This window comes from Dermacentor andersoni, chromosome 5, assembly GCF_023375885.2.
Source record: "Dermacentor andersoni chromosome 5, qqDerAnde1_hic_scaffold, whole genome shotgun sequence".
NCBI lineage: Eukaryota > Metazoa > Arthropoda > Arachnida > Ixodida > Ixodidae > Dermacentor > Dermacentor andersoni.
In genome coordinates this window covers 81949692-81975038 of record NC_092818.1, presented here as the reverse complement: position 1 = coordinate 81975038, position 25347 = coordinate 81949692, and the positions used below count along the sequence as shown (strand labels likewise).

Below are 25347 nucleotides of genomic sequence, written 5' to 3'. Positions count from 1 at the left end.
CAGATACAAGGGGCCGACGCGCGATGTGCTTATTCGCGCAGTCCGACGTGCCGACGCACGAAATTCCTTGCCGCGGGCTCAAGGAGTCGACACTCGATGCGCTTATTTGCGCAGTCGGAGGCGCCGATGCACAAAAGGCTTAGGTGAGGGTCCGATAAGTCCGCGCGCGATGTGCATGATCGCCGAGTCGGAGACTCTCTATGCGCGAAATGTTTAGCCGTGTGTCCGAGGATCGCGTGCGCGATGTGCTTCGTCACGAATTCTGAAACACCGAGTGCTAAAAGGCTTAGCCGGATGCCCGAGGATTCCGCGCGTGAATCTTGGTCGCGAAGTCCGCGTCGCCGATGCTCGGAATGCTTAGCCGCCAGTCGGAAACGTCCACAAGCGTAGGGATCGGCCACGCTATTACGATGTCCGCGTAGCGCCCGTTTTGACACGTCGAGATTACGGCGAGCGGAGACGTCCCGACTCGCGAGGTGCAAAGAGCCGAGCAGACGACGCGAGCGCCGGACCAATGGCGAGCCGCGCTCGAGTCACGTGGCGGGCGCGGCCAATCGCAGACTCCGGCACGACCTTCAATCATTTGCTTTTTGTGCGCTTGTTTCTGTATGGAGGAGATCGCTGAAGCGGCAAATTTAAGAAGAAATGCGCTTTCCAACGAGACCAAGATGGCGGCGCTCGGTCGCGCCGTTCCGGAGCTATTGTGGCTTTAAAAACGCTATTCTTGATTTCCGCGAGATTTTTCGCCACCTTCGCTGATAAAACGAATTATTTCGAGCACTTCTAAGTGCTTTACAGTGATGATATTTGGTTATCAGGTAGAAAAACGCTTATAGAAACTGAAAATGTGATTTTCAAGAAATCGATCTTTTGGCAATTTTTCGCGATGCGAAAGCCGCGTCCCCCCTTAACCATTTAGCGCCTCTCAAAAAAAAAAAAAAAATTCGCTGTGAATGATGTCGTATGCATACGAATCCTAATTCCCGAGGCAGCAAGCAGGCACAATAATCAAATCAGTTAACTACTTCCACCTTGTTGGCAGTAATGACTAATGTCCCAGTAGAAGGCTGGGACTTCACCCCTGCCCCCTCCACCCTGGAGCAGTGTTGCCAAGTACGTTCATTATTTTGGAAAATCCTCGGCGCACGCACACACACGCAGTCTGCGTTCCGTCCCACTGCACCGCACGCGGCTCCACCGATTACTCCACTCACTCAGTTCGCTGTCGCGCACTCCCCGCACACCGACCGCGCACACACAACTTCCATGTTCTCTCTCCCCGCCACACACCATTGCCTACCCTACACGTCCTTGCTACACTACACAGCTGCCTACCGTATCGTGCCTGCGACTCTATGCCACCTGGCGTCGGCCCGGCACCCTCACAGTGTACATAGCGTATTTAATCGCATAATGATCGCAATTTTTTGTCAAAAAAAATTGAGGCAAATTCAGGGGTGCGATTATTACGCGGGTTACATTTCCCGCGAAAATAATTTTTTTTCATCCCCCGTTTGTTGAGGGATGACAACAGGTCAACACAGGCGGCTGCCGCTGTAACAGTGCGAGACACCAAAACAAATATGGCGGCCGGCGGAGCAAGCCGAACGCGCCGAACGCGATTTTTGTTCTTCTCGTCAGTACATTATGCGCATTGAAACAGTTCCTTCCGTATCAGTAATGAGTAATATCGTTAAAGGGGCGGAGACATCAAAATTTTCGTTCATGCGTTTGTTGATTCAAACGTTGCGTCATGCTTCAGGGAGCGCGATACACACAGCGGGATTCATATATATCCGATAAATAATTTAATAATAGCATTATTATGCCGAGCGATTTCGGTTTCGGTTTCTGGGCTCCGGGGCATGCTATGACGTCACAGAGGAGGAAACGCAACATGGCTTGGTCACGTGGGCCACAAAAAATAGTGACGTAAAACTATGCTGCGTCGTCTGCTCGCGCATACGCGTGCTCTGCCAGCAGATGTAAACTGGCGATTCCAAGTGCATGTCGCGATTATTATAATTATTGCGAAGAGCGACAACAACGGTAAGAAAATATTGCGGCTTGTGAGAGTCGGTGATTCATTCCGAAGCGCCGTAAGCTTTAGCTTTGAAGTGAACCGGAAAAGGCCTAGCGACGATATCGGCGGCGCCGAACGATCAGAGGCGGTGAAGCTGTCGTCGGTGCCAGAGTGGCCACTCCTTGGTCGCTGATTGGCCGCTTCGCCATACGGCTGTCGCACAAATGGGTCCCGGGCCCGTCCTCTACGGCAAGGAATCTCGCCATTCGCGAGCAAAACCGCCGTCGCACGGGGGCCCGCGAACGGAAAACGGCGTGCGGCGAGTTTCCGTGCCGGTAACGTGGACGGGCCCTCACATTGAGAAAGGCCAAGCGAACGAGAGACCACTCCGAGCTGCCGAACTATGCGACTATGCGAAGAGAGAAGCGGACAACACGAACGCCGCATATCCTGGTCCCTTTCGGAGTCGGCCGGCTAGTGTTACACTCAAACGTAGGCCCGTCCGCACGGCAACTCGCCACAAGCACTTTGCCGTTCGCGGGCCGCCGTGCGGCGTTCGTGTTGTCCACTTCTCTCCTCTTGTGTCCGTGCCTGCATGCCTTACCCCTTCTTTGCATTAAGAAAGGATTTCTATATGCCTGTAGCTCGGTCATAGTGGAGGCTATGCTCGGCTCAGCAGGCTCCGTAATCGGCATTTCATCGCTACTCATCATACGTCACGTTTTTGTGCTAGTGTGCTATGACGTCAATATTTTCGTTCCTCCTCTGTGACGTAGTAACTGCCGCGCTAGCGATGGGTCTCGACTACGAGAAGGAGTTTTTAATGAGTTTTTGGAGATGAATTAAAATTATTTTAAAATGTTTGCAGCGTCCAATACCTCGTTCTGGGTGTCCTTGCATACTGAAGCAGCCTACAACATGCTTTTTATAGCCTCAAAATTTGGTGTCCCAACCCCTTTAATATCGGCAAGTTTGTTGCAATAACGTAGCCATTTCCCCTTTGAGGGAATAGAAACAGAGATGGGTGCACATAGCTGCCAGTGACATAGAAACACATGGAAGACATGCTGTGGAAACTGCGGCATTTGTCTTCACTACTATCCTAATACGGCACGTTTTCGCTAAGGGTGGGCGAATATTTTAGCTGTGTTACAAGCGTCGGCGTATGAATAGGGTACAGTTCTAACGTATCAGTGTAAATGTGGCCACTATAGTTGCCGCTCGCGATTTGTTGCATGCCAAGGCAAGGCCAAGGCAAGTTTGGTCGTAACTTTTTTTTTTCATGGAAGTGCAGAAAGTGATGAAAGGAATGAAATGGGGCATCTGCTTAAGAATTTTTGGTATGTGCAGACCGCTTGGTATGTCTTCAAGAGTCGTTCGCGTAGCATTTGATAGCATTCGACAGATGGTAAGCGTGATCATCATTAGCTAGGCTTGGCACACGACATATCGCTGCGACAAGTTCGCGGTGTGATCATTACGCAGGAAAGGAGAAAAATCAAATTTTGACGACAAAAATCAGGTGTGCTATCATTACGCGAGTGCGATCATTATGCGAGTAAATACGGTAGTACTGTACTGTAATGTTCAGTGTAGACAGTTTTCAAAGTCACAAATATCCACACTATAACCAAAACAATATTATTCAAAGGCTACACACACGCAACACTCATAGACCAAGCAGCTGCGCATATACGAAAATCGGAGCATGTGACTAGGATGTTTACATTCGTTTAAGTTTACAAATGTTGAAAGGTTAACGTCCATGGGCTCGCGGTCTTCACATGAACTAGACAAAAGTAAAGCACTATAGACGAACCTAAGCCGCCAACAGTTTTTTCCGACAACTAATTGTTTTTTCAGACGGGCTCGATTGCTTATCTTCCCGAGGAACTGCCACCAACCCGACAGAACCAATGCAGAACAGCGACCGAAATTTGACACGCCGTTTGGTGCTTCATTTGATTTTATGACTGATTTGCGGGTGCGATGTCAAAAGCACAGCGACCACGAACCAAGTTGTCACGATTCCAGTGTTGCACATGACACCCGTGACTCCACTTTCATTATCGAGGTGGTTCTTTCGTTTTTCCAAGTGCAACACAGCCACTGCAAATCGTTTTGTTGACTCAACAGCAAATCTCAACTTCGGTCGCCATGTAAGCAAGCCATGCATTATAGACATTACTTTTGTTGATTGGGTTACATGATGGCCCTGATTAAATGACACTTTTGCGTGGCCCCTGGAAAGTCGTATAAGGGGTTCCACTGTAGCCGATATGTTGTCTCGCGCAGCTGCACTATAAGCAGTGTGTGCATACAGGGAGTCCTATGGGAAGGTGAACGGTAGTTGGAAAAGACCATGTTACAGCCGGTCCTGCACTATAAGCGGTTACATTATAAGTGCTACGCATCAAAGGCAAAAGGCAAGAAATTTGTAACTCACAACTGTCACCGGGGCTAAGCACACCCTTGAAGACATCTTCAACATCCTTGCTGTCCATATGTGGTAACCCTGAAAGCATGGTGCATGCTTGTGAGTTTGTGCAAGTTTGTCCGTTTGTGCAAGCTTATACGGTGAAATGCTAAGCAGAGCATGCCAACAATCTTCGTAGTGAACACAGTCTAGAATCAGGCAGCTATAAGAATTTTTGTTTCGGCACACTTTACCGCATTCACAGGTACGTTAAAACATTTAGTGCTGTGACACAGAATGCAAATGATACAGCCTGTCCAAAGAAATAGTGCAAACTGCACATGCCAGCACTTGGCATCAACATGAAAGGCATGCCTACATCTTCCACGTACATGAGTCCATTAATTTTAAGATACCTTATACATCTAGCACCTTTTAAAACTGCGTCATACAGAAAGTACCTCTACAATTATCTTTATTTAGCCATCAATAATTATATATGCACTCTAAATAAGATATACGATTACAGCACAACCTCACTGATACCTATATTTGTTTTTTTATGTATCCTTACCTTGCTCCTTTGCGTTCCTTGTTTGGCTTATTGACACGCAATTTGTATGTGCAAGTTTATTACCATGTATTTCATTTTTGTATGTCCACCTGCTATGGTTTCTAATGGGACTGGCAGTATTGAAATAAATTCTAAAAATATACGTCTTCTTGGTTATAACATCGCTGATGCCCAACCCACATGAACAACAGGTTCCGCATATTTGCATGATGTATTTTCCTGGCCAGCAGGTTCTGTTTCTGTGCCCCCGACAACCCCTTCGGGAAAAATAAACGCATTGAAGGGGTTCTACTGCATAACTACATGCCTGATATGTTTGCAACAATTTTCTCAATTACACCAAATCAACCATAACGTGGCCTGCTTCAAAGCTACTGCAACACCCTCCACCCAACATTGTTCGGTTGCAGAGAAAATACATGCCCTTCACATGACTGCCCTTCCTTCAAAGACCAAAGGCTTGCCCTCCACACAGCCTTTAGCTAGGCCTTTCTCTAAGAGCAAGATTTTGGGACCACGCACATCACAGCAGCAGGAAGCCGCAAGAGCACTGCTCTGCTTTTGATGTCAACCAGACTGAGTGACCATCTATGAGACGATGCTGAACATTCCAGTCTGTCTGCATCTATACAAGTCCTATGGCTAATAGGGAGCTTTATAGATACAGTGCAGTCCACTTATAATGATACCACATATAACAATATATCGGTTATAACAATGGGTTGACATGAGAGTGTCATTTTATGCATTAGGTCTATGGGGAAAAAAAACATTTATAACGATAGGTTATTCCCCGCATATCGGATATAAAGATCAAAATTTTGCCGTCTGGACGGCGTTTTCCGTGCCAAATAATCGTAACATTTGCGTTGCTTAGTTCCCTGAAATGAACGATGTCGAGACGAGGCGATGTTTACCTCCGTAAGTTCGTATCTGCCGCCATTACCGCGCAGCGCGTCCCGCCCCGGCCCCGCGCACCGGAGAATAGCTGAGTAGGCGCAGCGCACCATAAGATGGTGCTAACTGCTTCATGCGCGTCGGCCACAGTCGCTCCGAAAGAGAGAGAGATAAAAAGCGACAAGCAAAGCGGCGCGGTGGCGCCCGTCCCGCGTCTCTCTCTCTCGCGATAGCAGGCTGACGCCACCGAAGCAGCGTGCAACCAACGGTTCAACCCAGTTCGAAGATGGTGCCGACAAAGCGCAAAGCTGTGTCGCTCGACACGAAGACGGATATTTTGCAGGACTCTCGATGTGGCTTCAGGTGAGCGCCCTTGTGAAGAAGTATGAGCTCGCCCAGTTAACGATATCAACCATCTTGAAAACCGGGAGCACCGCGATTGTGAAGGCAGGAGCTATCAGCGGCCATGCCGATCAGTGGAAAAGGGGTTAGAGACCCTTCGTACGCTAATGTTGAAGAGGCGCTTTACCAGTGGTTCATCACCAATTGCTTCAAAAAGGCGGGCTTTGTGCGTAGGGACGAACTTCCCCAACCCGCTGAGACCGACCCGGTGGAATTCACTGACATAACCGAGCTCTGGGAGTTCGTTCCTACTGGCGACACAGGTGGTGCGTCGAAGGAGGAGTTTTTGACTGCAGACAGTGCTGCCTCGTTCTGCGATGAGGTCACCGACGAGCGATCGCCGAAGATGTGCTGTCTCGACAGATGGCAAAGTTGTGCGACGGTGGCGACGGCAGCAGCGACAGTGACAATGAGATTGACAGTGGCTCCTTGACCCCGACATCGATGTCAACGCAAAGTGCACTGTCGTCGATCGACCCCTTAATTGATTTTATGCATGCTAAAGGATTGCCACCAGTGTTCGCGCAGCAGCTGGAATCTATGCACACCGCGGTTGTGAAGCTGAAGCTGCCACAAAAGCAAGTGCGATTTTGGACTATTTCGGCGCACCTAACCCTTGACACGGTCAATGGTGCTAGAAATAAAGTTTGTTTTTCACGGCCTACCGTATAATGCGGAATATAGGTCGAGGCGGAATATAGGTCGACCCCCTTACATTGAAGCAAAGAAGTCAACATAAAAATTATAGGGCACAAAACTTCGTTTTATTTAGTGGTGCCGCCAGACTCGTCACCTGCTCTTTCGTTTGAGCTGTCTGAACTCTCGTCCGAAGACGACTGCTTTTCACTGGCTGCGTCCCACAACATGTCATCCTCGGTGCCGTCCAAGGAGTTGCTAATGCAACACTTCTTGAATGCCCACACCACCATATCGTCGGGCAGCGAGCGCCATGCCTGCGACACCCATGTGGCCACAGTGGCAAGAGGCGGCCTGCGCAGCCGGCCTGTTGGGGTCGTCAGGTTGTCGCCGGCCATCCACTGATTATATTGTTCACGGATGCGGTCTTTCAAAGGCTTGTTGAGCACGATGTCCAGTGGCTGAAGTGTTGACGTCATGCCTCCCGGAATGACAGCGAGTTCCGTCCTCCCGTCGCGGAGTGCCTGCTTCACACCTGCGGTCAAGTGCCCGCGAAAGGCATCCAAGACGAGCATGCTCAGACACCGCAGGAGTGCGCCGGGTCGCCGATTCCAGACGGTCTTAATCCAATTGAGCATAAGGGCCTCGTCCATATAGCCCTTTTCATTCACGCGAACGACATCCGGTGGGAAAGCCTCTTTTGGCAGCGTTTTCCTCTTGAATATTATGTATGGGGGCAGCTTTCTGCCGTCTGCAGTACACGCGAGCATCACCGTGAAGCGAGAATGCTCGTTCCCCGTAGAAAGAAGCTTGCCTTCTTTTGCGCCGCGTTCGCACACTGTGGTGGGTGACGGCATGTCGAACCACACCAGCGTTTCATCAGCGTTGCCGATCTGTCCCAACATGTAGCCATGCCGCTGCCGGAGACTGATAACATAGCGCTGGAATTCGACCAGCTTGTCCTCGTATGCCTCTGGCAGATTGATGTGCGCCGTCGAAGTGCGAATCCCTTGTGTCACACGAAGCGACGAACCCAATAAATGGAGCCCTTGAATTGTTCCTTGGGCAGTCCGGATTCTCGGGCGATCTCAATAGCTTTGATGCGGATGAGTTCTGCTGTCACTGGCAAAGATCTGGCACGATGCACGCTGACGAAATCTGCCACCGTCTTCGAGCTCCGGGTGCACCTCGCCATAGAATAAAGAACCGTGCGGCGCCCGCGAGTTGGGCCGCGTCGGTCACCAAGGAGGCGATAACGATGCGGATGCCAAAAGGTCTGCGCTCCTACATGTTGCCAGACGACTATTCATGTTGTGCCAAGGGCCGGTATATAAGTCGAGGGGTGAACTTTTAGTAATATTTTTTGGAAAAAACCTCGACCTATATTCCCCACTATACGGTACTTTCTACATCATCTATTCTTTAGAGCAAGTAGCGAATTCGAAGCTGCAAAGGTATGTTCCGCATATTTTTTTTAATAACTGCAGTCCAGATATAGCGATCATCGGTTATAACGATCATATTTTTCGTCTTTCTCGATATCATTATAAGTGGACTGCACTGTATACGGTAGTGCAGCCAAATGTCTTTTTAAAGCAAAGCTTTCTTTGCCTCCTTGTTGCCTCTTTCTTAGACTTTCCCGCTGCTGCTGGCTGCTGCTGAATATGGGGGTCATATTGAAAGTAATGTCGTCATTAAGCCGTCGTCCTACCATTGTCATCCCCATTGGCTTCTGGCCCAATTCTTTAAGGATTGGCCAGTGCCAAACAGTGAAACAAACACCGAATATACAGTGGACTCTGTTTAAACAGAACCTCAAGGGACCAGGGGAATTGGTTCCGTTTATCAGGAGTTACATTTACTGAAAGACAAAGCTGAATACAATTGGCTGCATAGAAAACCAAACAACCATGAGGATGGTGTTCCACTTAAGAGGCAGTTCGTTGTCATACATTATCGTGACTCCATCGTCATCATACCACCATCGCCACACCAGCACCATCATCCCACGGTCAGCACGCCATCATCGTCACACCATCGTCACTCCAGCATCATCATCCCATGGTTGTCATGCAGTCATCACACCAATGTTATCATACGACCTTCGCCACACCAGTCTCATCATCCGATGAATGGCCCGCCGTCATCATCACACCATGGTGGCCACTATAGCGACATCACCTCATGCTTGTCAAACAGTCATTGTCACTCCGTTGTCATACCATGGTCATCATGCCTTCATCATCATTTCATTGTCATCATCTTCATGCCATTGCGGTCATTCCTTCGTAGTCATGCATGTCATGTGCATGATCGAGCGCAACATGTTTATGCCCAGCAAGGCAGTTCCCAATGGAAATGTCCATCCGAGTCACGTGGTCTCAACTTGCAAATGGTCACTAAGCAGCAGCACCCCAGCTCACAAACACCAAAGAAAGCTTCGTTTAAAGCGATTCCCAGAGCGCATGGAATGCACAGATTTTAATTTTTTTTATCCCCACGACCTGTTTGCATTTTGTGCTCCTTTAGTGTTATTTTGTATACTTTTTTGCATTCTTCTGTAAGCCCAGCAGTTTGCCACCCTTAATTGGGTGCACAAAATCTAAAGCTCACTAATGTCTGCCTCCCCTTTCCCCCTCACCCAGTACAGGGTAGCCAATCAGGCTTGGTCCTGGTCCAACATCCCTTGTCGTTCCTTTATTCTTCTCTTAAACTGCTAAAATAATATTTGCAGACTTGGCCAAGGCACTCTAGTAAAGCAGAAGCAGCCAGTTCACGAACCTGAGCCAGCAGACACCATGCTGTCAACCAGGTTGAAGTGAGGGCTCAGCAAAACTGTGTCGATGTTGCTGGACAACGGGTCGTTGTCCTTGACACCAGCTGAGCCCTCCTCCTCTGACACACCAGCGCCCGAGTGCTCGTTCAGGGTAACATCGTCGAGCCCTACATTGAAACATTGACAAAGCAACAAACATTAACAAAGCAACAACGTATGCCATCACATAATGTGGCAGGCATCCAGTAATCTTCCAAAAAGTGATGAAAAGGAATCAGTGCACAGTAAAGTAAAATCCATCAGCATGGCAGTCAGACATCATGCAGAAGCGCCCGTTTTGAACAGTGTGAAAGCTTTTTAAATATTGGAGAGGTCAAACGTGTGCAGTCATATACAGTGGAAGCCCGTTCATACGTTTTTCACCAGACCAGTAGGAAAAAACATAACAGCCAGGAAAACACAAAAACGAGAAACGCTCCGAAAATGAACGAAAACAGTGCAGCTTTATTTATTTATTTCCGCAAAGTGAGCTCAGAACTTACAAAAGTCGAGAATGGAGGATTGCAATTTCTTTTATTCACTAGAAAGCACTACGCGTTTCTCAATAGCCTGAAAGGCCTGCATTGCTGTCAGCGTCGCTTTGAGGTGCGACGTACCTGCAGAGGAGTTCCAGAAACGCGACGGCTTCCTTAAAGCTTGGATCTGCCAACTTCCCAGAATCTTGTGGCTCATCACCATCATCATCGCATTCAGCAGCTTCCCTCGCGACCGAGTTCACAACGATCTCGGTAACGCTTCGGCACTCTGATGTCACGACGGCAGCAACCATGGCGACATAGCCGTCGTATGCGATAGTGTGGCCTTCCAATCATCGACTGTCTCCAAGTTCACACTTGCTGCTTCTTCTCTTACCATCTTATAAGCGATTGCGTGCCTCTTCCTAAAACGGTCGATCCAGCCATTTGACGCTGCGAAGTCAGAGATGCTTAGTCTGTCTGCTATCTCCATCACCTTCTCACGTAAAATGCTGCTGTCGAAGTTAACACCGGCAGCGCAAGCTTGTTTAAGCCAGGTAAGAAGAGCCTCGTCGAGGTTCCCGTACTTGGAGCCACAAGCCTGCTTAGCTTTTGGGCTGAAGAGCGCAGCGTCCCCTTCTTTCGATCACAGTTGGCCCGCGATGCAAGCAAACCGAACAACCAAACCACCCGCAAACGCCACTCAAAACAATTAGCATGCAAAGAGTGCAAACAACTTTGGTCATCTGCTGCCGCTACTCTGCGGCAACACCGTAACATGATCGCCTAGCACCTGGTGAGGGTTGTCGCTACTATAAAATATGCTGACTCTCATTCTACGTAAGTGGTGCCTCCATAGACAATGGCCGTGGTACCGGGTTGCAATGTAGCACGCGGGAACGTTTTCACAGCTACAACATAACAGCAGTGATTTTAATATAAGAGATGCTATGCAAGCTCCGCCAGGACTGGGCAAAAATGACATAGCAGCCGGGAAAACGCAGCACCAAGGAACGTAAGAGCAGGGTTCTACTGTATAAGCTTTTGCATGCAGTGACTTTCTTTTTTTTAATAAAGAAAAAAAGAAAAGTAAAATAAAAATTTTCTCACCAGATCCTTGTTTAGAGAGATCATCGCCCTCATTCATGAGCATGTCCATCAGTTCGTCGTCTTGAGGGAGGTCATGAGGCAAGATGTCCTTCAGCCCCAAGTCCTCATCGTCACTTCCAGTCTTGAAGGAGGAATGAAATGGGAAGAAATCAATACTGTCAAAGTCACGGCACAGCGTAAGCACCTATGGGACCAGCCTTTGGAAGAACTATCTTTAACGATTTATTTTTTTTCACACAGTCATGTGCTGTTTTCACTTACATTTGCCACTCAGTGTAGGGAAGTATAGGAAAGGACACAAATCAAAAGAAAATACGTGCTACAATATATGGCCCCCAGTTTTGATCAGATGCAGTTAGGAATGCACTTTGGCCAGTTCTCACCTTGATGGGAGTACAGGTACCGTCGTCATGGAGAGCAGGGCTCTCTCCCTTGCTCCCACCAGCGGTATGAGGAGCAGGAGAGGGGGCGCCACTGTCCGACGGAACACAAGCATCATCCGATTTCTCCTGCGATGTCTCCAGGACAACGATGGAGTTATCCTCAGAGCGCCCTAGAGTAGAATCCTCATCATCCTCACTTGGCATGTCAGGAGTTGGTTCTGTCCGGCTTGTGATAAGCAGCTCGTGGCCAAAGAACGCCTCCTATGTGAAACAGAGTGAACAAATTGCTGGTATGTGCTTCATACAGCCGAAGAACCCGCAATTTGTAATGCCAAGCCTGCAGAGATAAAATGTCAGCCCAAATGACCTTTTTCGCTATACCAAACATCACCACACCAAACCTCTGCTCAGCGTATTCAGGAAGTTTTGTCTCCCAACCTAGCATGTAACACAGTACAACCTTTTTGTAACATGTTATATGCGAGATTGCTACAAAAAGGGTTTCGCTGATCTTTAGTGTCCCTTTAAACACTTTCCTGTCCGCACCTATTCCCATTGATAGCCTGCTATGGATAGTTCCAAATTCTTATTTTTCCGCTTTCTGAGTGCTGTCAGACAGCTAGCACCATTTAATGGATTATTTGGGAATTAGTTATTCAGTTTCGTTTTTCGGTTTTTTTCTTCAACTGCACGCAAATGTTTGAAGTGCCTCAGGAGAAGGGGCGTGGTCAGCGTGATAAGCACTCGAAGTTTCCAAGATGACTTTCAATTCAATTCTATTCCATCTTTCTTGAGATATACAAACAAAAATGGAGGAGGCCCGAACAAAAAGTGAAACTCTGTTCACTTGACAAGGGTTCGGGCCCCCTTTACAAGGCATATAGCATGGCGGTTCTTTTCTGGTATCACATACCGCTCCATGCATAGAAGTGTCTAAATTCTACCAATTCTAATGCATCTGCACAAGAGTTTTTGGACTCTGAAAGCAGCCTGACGCAGAAGACAAGTTCGATTTGTGAGATTTCAGAACAGAGTTTCGCTTTCTTCACCAAACTGATTCAAAGCTCCCGCGCGCTGATATAAAGATATCCTGCCTGTTCTGAAACTTCTCGTTCTCATCTGCAGGTTGTTAACATCCTCCAGTCGGGATCATTTGCTGGCGGCCACACAGGGAGTCGAGTGTTGCTTGAGAAGACGGCCAGAAGTCCACTTCGACTCAGCATGAGGACTAGTCACTAGGGTTAACGTTTTCTTTTGTATGTCAAGAAATTATTTTACACATAAAGATGATAACTGCTGAAATATTGCACAGGTCCTTTGCATTGAAAATGTATATTTTCAAACTTTTTAAGGCTTTTCTGTGGAAAGCAACAATGACGTTTTTAAGTAACATTTCCCTTTTTTTTTTTCAACACAATATTTGTTCAGATATCTTAATTTCTCAAGTTCTTTTTAATAAGCATGCTGTTTGGAACAAGTACCACTGAAAAAAAAATTTCTTCCTCTTCAATTTTACACTATATACTTGTATCAAGCATGCTCTGTGAAATTATTTACTAGAATACCAAAATACTGCTGGTTTTCTCACAGGCAGGAAAGTATAAATCAATGAATCAGCACAGAGATGATCCCTCGTGCACTCTTCAAAGAACTGTCCCCAGAGAGGAACTGCAGGGCCAGGCATCAAGGGCAGCAAACAAAGTTCACCTGAAGGTATGAGGGAAAGCTATCTTCCAAAGGGTTTTTCTTCTTCACTCGCCGCCGACGCTTGGGCTTCTCTGCCGTTGTGCCTGTTGCTTCAGCTGCTGGCTCAGGGGCTGGGGCGGCCACGTCTCCAGAGAGCGCAGCAAGCGCTGCCTCTGAACTTGTCTCCCCAGCTGCAAAACAGAACAGGCACATTTCAGTCAAAGAACACAGCACCACCAGTGGCAATGTCTTTATGTCTGAATGCATGGTGCAATGACCTTAATGGGCCCTCATGGGAACACGGGAACAGTACAATCAAACTTCGCTATTATGAACAGCGTGAAAATTACAATTCGGCATAGCCAGAGTTTCTTAGGTATGATTAGGTCGGAAAATCGTTTACAACCAGTGTGACTTTGTCACGTACATCGAGAGCTGTGCAAGAGAACAATCAGCGGGAATAAAACAAATATTAAAGTGCAGATTCCGCAGCTTGACATCTCAAAGCAATACATGGGCTACGAGGAACCACGTAGTGTGGGGCTCTAGGTTAATTTTGGTCCCCTGGGGTCCTTTAGTGCACACCTCAAGCAAAGCATGTGATCGCTTTTGCTTTCTACCTCCAGTGAAACGAGGCCATTGTGACCCCATGCTCAGCAGCAAAATACAACAGCTGCAGAGCCACTATGGCAGGTAGGAATATAGCTGTTCTCATCATCATTATTGGTAAGTTTCGCAGAGTAAGACTGCAGTTACCTCCGGCCAAAGGCAACGTCACATCCTGTTCCTTGGCGGAGACGCTCCGACTTCTGGCTTTTGCGACAAATCCTCCGATTCCTAACAGAGATGAACAAACAAGCAGCAACAATTAGGAGAGAAGACATGGCAGGAGAGGCTCAGCAGTTTCACAAGTGGGTAATACTTACCACAACAATCACCTGCGTAACTCATGCAACAGATAAATACAGCATCTCAGAAACAACACGGTAAGCTAAACAATTAGCTTATCATCCCTTTGTAGGAGTCATTTATCATTTCCTTGACCTGGAACATGCCAAGAGACATTACTAGGTGTCTGTGTGTTCCCATTTCTTTCTTTCTCCCAAATGAACAAATATTAACACAGAAACTTTCAAAAGTAATATTTTTGTCCTAGGTGTTAATATAAGTTCGCACTTCAAAAAGTTTGACATGCTGTAACTTTGGCCCAAATCAGTCTAGAACATTCCTTCTTGTGCAAACTTTGCAAACTTTGATAATTCAACATCAATTTAATATGCCAGTCTCCTTCATAACAACCAGCATTTCAGAGAGAGCTCATCTCCAAACAAACCCACAAAAATAAAATTAACAATATTTTAAAAACTACTTGTTATACAGAAACATCAATTGCATATTTATAATCAGCATGTCCAAATACATAAGCAATGCAAGTTTGATCAAAATGCACCCATAATTTTTTTAAAAAGTGCTGTTAAGTGGAGTGTCCCCCCTTGACCCTTTAGCTCCAGCTGATGAGTGTAGTCATGAAATTTTGTACCAACATAACCAATGACGATTATAGTCATCATGAATAAAAACTGTCACACGGTGAACCTAGACGACTACACTCGTCCTATTGCATCTAGTTGCGATTCCTGACACTAGATGGCCACACTTGTCCAGGTTGTGTCATTTGTGTCTCGCCTTTCATTATATTGCCACCACTGACACCCCCGCATAAAGCATGGCTGCCTCCTTGAAGCGAAGCAATGAAAGCGTGCGTAAAAGAAATTATTTTGACGACTCCTCGTTACACCACAGCTATGTAGAGTTTTGCTCGGAAACGGAAAGTGATGTGTTCTCATCCGAGCAGTCTGATGGATTCTATGGATATTCTATGGATTGCCCGGAGGATCTATCTTGCGGCTGCTCGTGAATCTACCACACAAAGACGGCCTGCTAATTGCTTTAGGAGCTGCGTAAAAGTAGCCACTACTCATGTGCATGTTTTTGCAACGCTTAGGTTATTTTTTCTTCGTATTCTCTTTCTTCATAGTGTATCGAGCCCTGCAAAATGCTTTTAAGCAAGATACCAAGGCCATGCAGTGAAGCCTTCTTCAACCTATCTTTTTATGCAATTTGTGAAATAAAGGGACTCCGCTGAACTGCAATAATGGTGCCATTTGATTTAGAAAAAAAACTCTACAAACTGAGCAAAAAAAAAATTATGGTAAATTTGGTACAATTTTCTTCTTTTTTTGCGGTAGGGAATGGGTTAAGCATGTCTCTTCTAAATTAATAGAACACCATGTAGGTCGCACAAGCTACTGCTGAGTACAGCTCTCAACTCAAGGTTTGTGCCCCAGATTCGCGACAATTTCGCAATTTCTGTGTCCCATAAACTTTTGAGGCCAACAGTACAGACAAGCCACGCCTTGAAGTGCCCCGAAAACCCAAGTATGCAGACGCACCAAGCTTTTGAAGTTTGCGCTGGCGCTTTTTCTTCAGCTCGCTCTCAGCATCTTGTTTGGCAACCTCCTCGGAAGTTAACTTTGTCTCCTCATCTACCTCCATTTTAGGTTCTACATCAATGTCGGGTAGATCTGTAAGACAGAGAAAAATCAGAGAGAGATGCGCATTAGCATGTGGCAATTGGCACTAGACAGCGATGCCATCGTAAGTAACAGATTGTGTTCAAGGTTCTGAAAAAGTGCCACAAATACATACAGTGCAGACAATATTCTCAAAAGCATTTGTCATCTTTGCCGGGAATGCTGAGTAGAAAATATGAAAACTCTTTGGTGGACTGCAATGCATTGTGCGGCACATAAAATTTGTGTGGGTTATAAATCCTGGCGGTATACAAATATAATTTTCAACATGTTTGGAGTAGCACTTATTACACTAACACAGTAGTACCTTGAAGATTTGCAAGCACCAAGCCCAATGATCAAATATGAAGCTGCCCATTCACACAAACATTGTTAATATTTCGTTAATTAAAAGTATTAAAAGTGCAGTTTTTGTTCTCAGCAGTCAAGAAAACTCACTAGGTTCCTAGAACATTCCTCATGAGAAAATCCTTCCCGGTGAACGTTTCTGAATGAAATACTGCAAAGAAGCTGGGAAACACTTCAAAGGATTGACAACATGACTGTTTCAACTTCAAGCATTTCTTCTGGATTTCTCAAGCTGAGATGCTGCCAGGGCAACCTTCCGCATTTTTTAAAAGGTGCCTTTTGGGGCCACCAAAGTGATGCCTCGGCGGAGCTCGTACGTCACTTGCCACTCGTGACTCCTCTTTGCAGTTATAGTGGCGCCATTCTTGAACGCCGACAGCCATGGCTTGTTAACAACATGCGATTGGAACACGCAGGAAGCAGAGTTAAACGAGTCAACACAACCAGAAGCAGGACGGAGGAAGGTGGTGGGGAGGAGAACTGGCCTCCCCGCCATTACAGTTTTCTCGGAAACACTACGCCATCCACCATTTTCTTTTTTTTTTTTTTCACGCAACGCGTTTATAACAATTACTGGTTACAACAATGGAATTTTCGTGGCACTTGAATATTGTTATAAGCTGGTTCGACTGTATCTGGGTTTGACTGTGCTACAAACATATCATAACTGGTCTCCCTTTAAAAGGAACTGCACCTTTGCTGCCGTCTTCAGAGTCCTCTGTCGAGAGCCTGCTTCTGAATCCGAACAGGCCAGCCGATAGGGAAGACTGCGGCGGCGTTGTCGTGCTGCCCTGCGGAGCCGCAGGTTGGCCCCCCGAGGGTTGGCGCGGCCGTCGCACTCGCTGCCGCTTGGGCTGCTCGATGGTCAGCGCTTTGATCTGCTGCATGCCCGACTCTGACAGGTACACGCCGTCCATGTAGAACTGCGGCACCGTCGGCTTCTGCTTCACGGGCATTGGGGGTGGCTCTGTAATGAAATCGCATCCAGCCGGCACTTCAAGCTCACGCACACTGGGAAACAGGTTCTGGGCATGCCTTCCAGGAGGAAAAACATGAAGCGTGACGGGCACTGGTGCTTCAGGAAAAGGCTGATAGGCTTTTTCTTGTTAGGCTGATAAAAGCTTTCTTAAAAAAACATCTTGCTGCTAACTTCAAAACAGCAGGTTGATTAATGGAAGAAAAAGTGAAGGAGAAAGTTCTATTAAATTTTGCATGGAAACCCCAGTTCCGGTAAGTCAGTGTGATGTCACAGATTCTCAGATATTTCACATGGCTCAGTAAAAGTTTTTGAAACCTTCCAACTTTATAGTCTTTGGCTTCTTTAGAATGCAATGTACAGTTAAACGTCTATATAACGAAGTCGGTAAAATTGGCCATTTTTCGTCATTATATTGAAATTTTGTTGCATTGAAATTGCACTTTATGCAAATAAATGCATTCGCAGATGGATGTTTCTTACACAGAAGGGGCCAAAAAATTTTTCGAATTATCGAGCAAGTGGAAAAAGTAACTTTGAATGAAAAAAAACGTAATTTTGTTGAATCTGAGAATCAGCAACGAAGGATATGGTTTTATGCCGTGTCAACAATATCCTCACATTGGCGCCGCGCAGTGCACGATTTGAGAGGTGCGTTCGCAAGCAGCCGCTTGTAAATCAACCATTCGACTATCTGTGTCTGTGGGAGCCCCCATTTATTGTCTCAGTATTAATTTGCTGCAGTAGTGAAATTTCACTATATTGAAACCATGTATAAACACACTTTGTTATATTGAGGTTCTGAATACACGGTGTTCTATGGACAACAGGTTATAAAAAGTTAAACTTAGCTATATTGAGAATTTTGTTATATTGAAGTTCATTATATTGTGGCTTAATTGTAGTTCTTGTTAGTCTTTACTGATAAAAAATTAGACCCAAGCAGGCCCCGTCAAACACATGATGACATGACGAGCTGGTGCTTGAAATTGAAGGCCCGTCGTCCACTTCCGAATTTTTTCTGGCTTACCACACCTTTTTTCGTGGTAAGGGTAGCTTTTCTGGTATTGTAGAACAGTAAGTTACTAATACAGCAGAACTTCTTTCCTCATTAGTGTTTTTTTTTCTTTCTTATGTTTTTCCTAAGCCTATCATTTTGCCCCCCCCTTTCGACTGCTTACTGCACGGTTCGTTAGCTTCCTTTCAAGTTCCTTTGTTAGTCGCCAGATTTCGGGCCCATAAATTGGTAATGGAAGGATATAGAAATTGTGTTACTGCTTTCTGCCAGCACTGGCAAAGCCTTCTTGCCACAACACTGCAGCACTATTTGTTTAAGAGAGCAGTTCACTGACCCAGTTCTTTCACTGGCTTCACGGTTGGTGCCGGTGGTGGTGAAGGTGGGGGAGTCTCTGGCTTTGGAGGAGGCGGTGGCGGTGATGGCGACATGGCAGCTGCCAAGGAAGAAAACCATTTTCATCACTCACACACACACACACAGGCCATTAACAGATCTTTTTCCTCACTCACTAATGTCGTTCTCTGATTTGCATGTTTACCCAACTGACAGTGGCACCATTCATTGGTCAAAAGAAGACAAAGCGGCACATGCGAATTCTTGCGTTTGGCTCTTTAGTTCTTTGTCATGTTCGGTTCCTCACAAACATCAGAAGTGCTTTTGGGAGCAGAGTGCTTCAAACGGGGACAAAGAACAAGACACAAAGGGTTATGCCGTAGCCCCATTTTTAGCGCTGTTTGCTCCCAACACATACCAATTAGCTCACCTAGTCGTGTTACTGAAATCAGAAGTTTACAAGCACTGACTGGACAAACAGCCTGTTCCACATTTCTTTACCATGGGAGTCACTACAACTACATGTTATTAAGCCCACAAACCATGCACATATACATTGACTGAACGCAAAGCTTACTACAGTACCATAACGCTGCAAACTAATATTTATGTCATAAACTATGCTGCTTTTCAATTTCTCTAATCCTGCCACATTTTAAAAATATTTACACGGCTCTTCAGCAAAGAAAGTGCAAAGACTAGCAAATGTCATCCTTCTTTTTCTGTACATAAAACTCCAGCCTCTCTCTTGTTTTTTTTTTTTTTTTTTCATTAATAAATGTCGTACAGTAAGACATCTGATCACTGCTTCATTGGCACACATAATTTGAGACTAGGGTAACTGGGACTTCCAGTTTTACGAAATATGAATTACTTGGTTTTGCTAAACATTTTCCAAAAATCTTAGTGAACCTTCGACACAGCAATATTCTGTTCTGCGTGACCGACTGATCCGCGTACCAGTGTGGTCTATCAGCAGATGAGGTGGCAGCTCGTCCTTGGGACGGCAGTAGGGGCAGTTGTAACCATACTCAGCACACTTCTCCGCATCTTCTTCCGAGGAAATTTGGTCACATAGACCATGCATCCAGCTGGTGGAAGAGGAACAAAAAAAAGGGTGTTTCAATGCAAAGGATTTCCATTACACTTACATCTTGTAAAGTTTAAGGTAAGCCTTTCTGGATGCTTACATATTTATATTAAACATTACCACGAAGGTATTAAAACAACTTGATGCAAAAAAAAAAATATCATTCAAAAAGTTCAAAGTCAAACTTATAGCTGCAGCTAATTATTTTATGCCAACAGCTCCATGCTTTTTTACCAAAGCACTTAGTGTCTACCCAGCAAGCCTGACAGTACTGGTTTTTTGGGAAAGCATGGCCCATCACAACTTTAGACTTTCGACTTCTTGATGTGGTAATAAAAAGCAGATATGAAATTACAAGAAATCCCATGCATACATACATACACTTTCATCCAAACACTCATGAAAATGCCAGGAATTTTAAGCCAGCACATCAAACTACATTTTACATTCACTTTCTTATTTTTTTCAGTTGGTTTCATGCTTTATTATCATTCTCGCCACTATCACTGCTATTGCATTAATTGCATGGCAAAATTGGTGATTTATTTATATTAAAAAAATATTCATTTCAAAGTTAGGCCTCTTGGAATCTCAATCCAACAATCACATTATTTTTAATATGTACTACCTGATTTGCACCACACTTAAAAGCATGACTTCTTAAAATAAATAAAAAGGTAATGAAAAGGCACGCCACTCCTTTGTACAGTCACTGACCGTTCACACTGGACGCACTGGATGACGAGGTCATTCTCCTGGTATTTGAGCAGGCACAGAGGGCACGAAGTCTGGCTGGCACAAGGACCGCACTGGGTGTAGTTATTCTGCCACTGTGAGCCATAGCCTGGCTCGGTGGCCCCACACTGGATGCAAACCACGCACCTGGTGGAGAGAAGGCTATTCTTGAGAATAATAAGTGCGCCCCGTTGATCTCATTCTAAAACCACCTACAGCTATGCTGTCTTGAAAATCATCCTTCTTGTTTCACCATAAGCTGCAAGCTACAGCACTGAAACCCACCAAGGGGCCACACCAAAATGCATGTCTCCACAATTTTATTTACATGACGTAGAGCATGTTATGACTGGCGCAGCAAACAGATCCAGAAATTGAAGCACTACATTATAAAAACTAAAATGTCAATTTTTTTTCCTTGAAAGCTGCATATATGCACTCGCATGGAAACGTTCTTACTGCGGCTGACACGTTCTTGCATCACCACTGGTTTTTGTTTCAAAACAGTGATTGGCCAGCAAGGACGGCACTTTTCCACTGCAGAGGTGTCATCAAGTAGTGACCCCGACATGACGCACAGGGCTAGACACTCGACACACTTCATGCACTACACACAGCAGCAGCACCCCTCAGAAGTTTTTACAATAAAGACTGGAAAAAAAAAAAAAAGCATGGTGCATATCACTACAGTAATGCAACTCCAGAGACATGGAATACAGCCAAGCGTGCACACTGACGTGGGGGCCGCACTTGCGTGGTTCACAGGCCAGCTCAAGAACAGGTTAGGTTATGTATTCAAAAGTTGAGCTAAAATTATTAAGTCAGTATACTATCAAAATTCAGAAACCAAATGTTCACATATTCCTGGTTTACACATTCTGCCCCCAATCAGAATATTGTTTGTAAAAGCCCACTGCTCATGTAATACCACAATGAAGGGGCAGTTGACATATAACAAAGAAAGAAGGAAAGAAAGAAAGAATGTAGCCATGGCAGCCAGGATTCGACCTTGCGACCATGTACACAACAGCAAAACACCTCATCCAATGAGAAAGCGTGGTGGACGGCCACAGTAAAGTTTCAAAGGGCAGATATTTTCATAGATTAAAGCATATTTTCAGTATTCCAGCATGGTACTAGTTTGCACATAGAGTACCGTGCCTGAGTCATCTCATTCAGGTGTATGTGCACAAAACCCCTTGCCGTGCCCGAGATAATCAGCGATCATGAAAGCCCTGTTCTGGCCACAACATGCAAGCTGGTTAAACTACAATTTTAAGGCAGCTTTTATTTGTGTGCGACAGGTTGCGTCTGTGTTGCTCGGATGGCACGCATCTCTCGAGTTCCAAAATGGCGGAGTGGCTCAAGAAGTCCATGCAGTTTACGAGAGAAATTAAAGAACTTGTATAAACGGTGATTCAGAGGATTCGAATCGTAACATAACTCACATAAATTTTTTTTTTTAGCCCTTTCGCTGTCACGGACGTACCGGTACGTCATCGCGCTTCCCCCCCACAGTGTCACTGACGTACCGGTACGTTCTCTATCGTGCGTTCAAAATTTCGCGCCTGAGCGCAAAGCTGGCGCTCCTGGATTGGCCACGCCATCTGTTGACTCTTTCTACAAGTTCGTATATTCGCCCCGACCTGTGTTAGTCCACGTATTGAAGAGTACGGTACGACTGCCACTCCCCACTTTCTCTTTGCTGAGTGGCGCGGTGGCTCCGCGTTCGCTGGATCATGCGTCGCGCGCGTGTGGTTATGGGTTCAAGGGTTGTTCTGCAATCTCCGCTGGTTTGAAGGTTTTTTTTCTTCTGTTGGTGTGCCTGGTACGGTGCGTCAAGTTCAGGCGCACGTGCCGTTGCTTCTCCAAAAAAGGTGACTCGATTGCTGCTTTCGCTCTCTCGCCGCACCCTCGCTTCCAACTGGCAGCAGTAAACGTAAAGCCCTTCGAACTTTGTTTAGCCTTTTTCCATCTCCCTCTGTCCTCTTGATCACGCAACGTCCCATTTCTCTCCGTTGTGGAGGCGACTGAAAGCGCATCCTCCCTGCGCGCGGTTACTTTCGGATGGCTGAGCGGCGCGAAACCTTCGTCTGCTCATAGGGGCGGTGGCTGAATTCCGATTCAGTATACGAGCCGAGCTCGGATTCGGACTCAGACAGAGTCGCATGAGAGGAAGAGGGTTCCGCATCATCAGATTCGGATGTTGAACGGATTTTATAGTCAGGCTGATGATGATGATGATGATGTTTACTAACAGCAGCTGCAGAACACTGAAATGTGCATATTGCATTGACTATATTATTTGTATACCAATCATAATCAAAAATAAATTGCTATGTTCATTCCCTGTTATGCTCGTTCCCTGAAACCAAGCCGACACTGGGGGTGCGTCACGGCCAGAAAGGTCCGACAGCGAAAGGGTTAGTAAGATACTAATTACATCAACCAAAACGCCAATTGGGAAAATCATTCATTTTTCTTAGAATATTAGGATAAAGAAAATTTGCCAAATGTTCAGCAGCGTATTGCGAACAAGTATGATTTCAATGAAAAGTCTGCTAATGTGTTATTTTGATAGAAATTCACGTTGAAAAACACTTCCGGCACACAGCGGGCTAAAACCTCTGCCACTGAAAACATGGTGGCTGGCCTCACTCAGTTATTAAAATACTGAGTTACTATAAACAGAAACGAAAATAAAGGAAGCAAGGTGCGCACCATCGGCACTTCCAGTTTCCCTGGGGCACCGTCTCGAGAGGCGGCGATAGGCAGTACGTGTGATAGCTGATGTCGCACTCGTCGCAAAGCAAAAGCCGGCTCTCGTCGTGCGGCTGGCCACAGCCCTCACACACCGTGCAGTCCAGGCAGCGCCACCCCTTCTTCAAGATCATCTTCGTCACCTGGCACAGAATCACAGGCCATCAGCAAAACGCACACTTCCACACAGATTACGCTAACTTTTCTACAGGGTCACTAATTCCAATTCCTCAGAACCACCCATGAGGTTTGAATCAAACAAGATTCAGGTAAGCGAACGCATCTCAAAAGCTGGCCACACTTGGTGATGAAAGACATAATATACAGAAAAAAAAAACATAAATAATTGTTTGTTCCTGTGGAACAGTAACCACTGCCAGTTGGGTTTCGCCTTTTCAGGAGTGCAAAGTTGGCAGGGGGATTTCTTTAGGCAACCTAGACAGATGAAGACGGAACGTTCTGTGCTTCTGAGGTGTCTAACAACGACGGCCACATTGATGTTTTCTCCTCCTCTACATTTTACGCAGAAAAAGCACCTCTACTCTGCATGAGACTCGTTGATCCAAAATTCTTTATTTAACTCAGTGCACTGTTACATCTACTATTACCGCAGCCCATTCCCTTCCGTTTCAGGCTCTCGGATATTGGTCTGCAACCTATACCAACAAAGTTCACAGACATACCACTTTACATCCTCCCAGAAAGCTTCCTTCATGCATTGTGTGACAAAACTGTGCAGGACGGCAATGCATTTACAAGAAAATCACAGGGATCAACATTTACAACTTGCCGCTAGCCTCAGGATTCCTACTCAGTGGTGATACCTTGAGCGCTGACTCGGATTGATTCCGCACATTACGATATCAACCGAATTCTGGAGTGCCACCAAGCCTTCTGTTTTCTGTTTGATGTGGTGGGACAATTCGGACAGCAATTTTTAGCACAGAAAGGAGCTCGAGTTGCCACAGAAAAAAAAGCAAACAACACCACAGCTGCAGACAGCTGCTCTTCAAGCACACACAGTCACACACAAACCCAGAACCTACAACATTATTGCTTAATGCTGCATTTCAAAAAATATTACACGACTAAATTAATTTAGAACCTGCTATGGCAGTTGCACTGAACCTTAGGCAAAAGTGATTCGAGTTTAACGAACTTAGCATAAGGTAACATTAAGCTCCACGGAACTTTTTTTACTTGCTGGCACACCGTACAGTGTCACCTACTCTGATTTACAAAATTGTCCGGTGGTATTACTGCTTAGCAACACCAAATATTAGACTGCTATAAATTTGTTCAAGACCTTTATTTTTGTTGTTTAGTAGCACAGCAAAAAAAAAGAAAGAAGGAAAGCACGTTGAGAGCATGAGCACAGGAGAAAATCTTTTTTCCCAAGATACTGTAAGTCACTAGACTGGGTCTGAGGTCTGAAATTGTAATGAAACGGTCAATAAAGGCTTCAGGCTTCATTAGAATGTCCTGCCTACCGTATTTACTCGATTCTAATGCACCCTTTATTGTAACGTGCACCCATTTTCCGCGACCAAAAAAACAATTGGAGAAAAAAACATTCTCGATTGCATCGCGCACCCGCTTGCCGTGACCTAAAAATAGAAAACTCCTTTACAGTACCGCGCACCTCATTCTTTCATACAGAAATAAAACTTTCTCTCATTTGTAAAAAACAAAGATTTGCTCCCAATGCACTAAAGTTATGATAAATAAAAATGTTGCCGTTTCACCCGAAAGGCGAAGCATCGATTCCAACAGCAAATTAGTAGACAGCTATGCGAAAAGTAAGGATAGTAGTTTTATCAGCCATATAAACTTTTTAAAATTTGTTTACTAACTAAATTAACAAGCATGGGGTTACACCTGCACAAGCAAACATGAACATGTCTGACGCAATGACCGCAGAAAATCTTTATTAGAACCCTTGAGTGGGGAAGTGCGGTAACAGGGATGAGTGCATTGACCTTTGTGCGGCCTCTCGCTTCAATACACACTAAGCAACGAGAACACAGCACGGTGTGCCTAGATGTGTAGACTGTGCCTCCACCGCAGATCGTTTT

The 25347-nt window shown here is 45.7% G+C and overlaps 1 protein-coding gene across 6 annotated transcripts in view; it reads right to left on the bottom strand.

Moving 5' to 3' along the window:
• Positions 1–25347, bottom strand: part of LOC126530817 (uncharacterized) — a 230873-nt gene that overhangs the window by 154851 nt on the left and 50675 nt on the right. For all 6 annotated transcript variants that reach the window (XM_050178103.3, XM_050178108.3, XM_050178109.3 and 3 more), the window contains exons 20-31: positions 23234–23415; positions 20495–20659; positions 19648–19778; positions 18689–18787; positions 17055–17327; positions 15872–16003; positions 14175–14255; positions 13440–13609; positions 11733–11993; positions 11350–11470; positions 9730–9891; positions 4470–4538 (exon numbers count right to left, since the gene is read on the bottom strand). In XM_050178103.3, the coding sequence (XP_050034060.1) occupies positions 4470–4538; positions 9730–9891; positions 11350–11470; positions 11733–11993; positions 13440–13609; positions 14175–14255; positions 15872–16003; positions 17055–17327; positions 18689–18787; positions 19648–19778; positions 20495–20659; positions 23234–23415 (1846 nt within the window). The remainder of the gene's footprint in view (positions 1–4469; positions 4539–9729; positions 9892–11349; positions 11471–11732; positions 11994–13439; positions 13610–14174; positions 14256–15871; positions 16004–17054; positions 17328–18688; positions 18788–19647; positions 19779–20494; positions 20660–23233; positions 23416–25347) is intronic.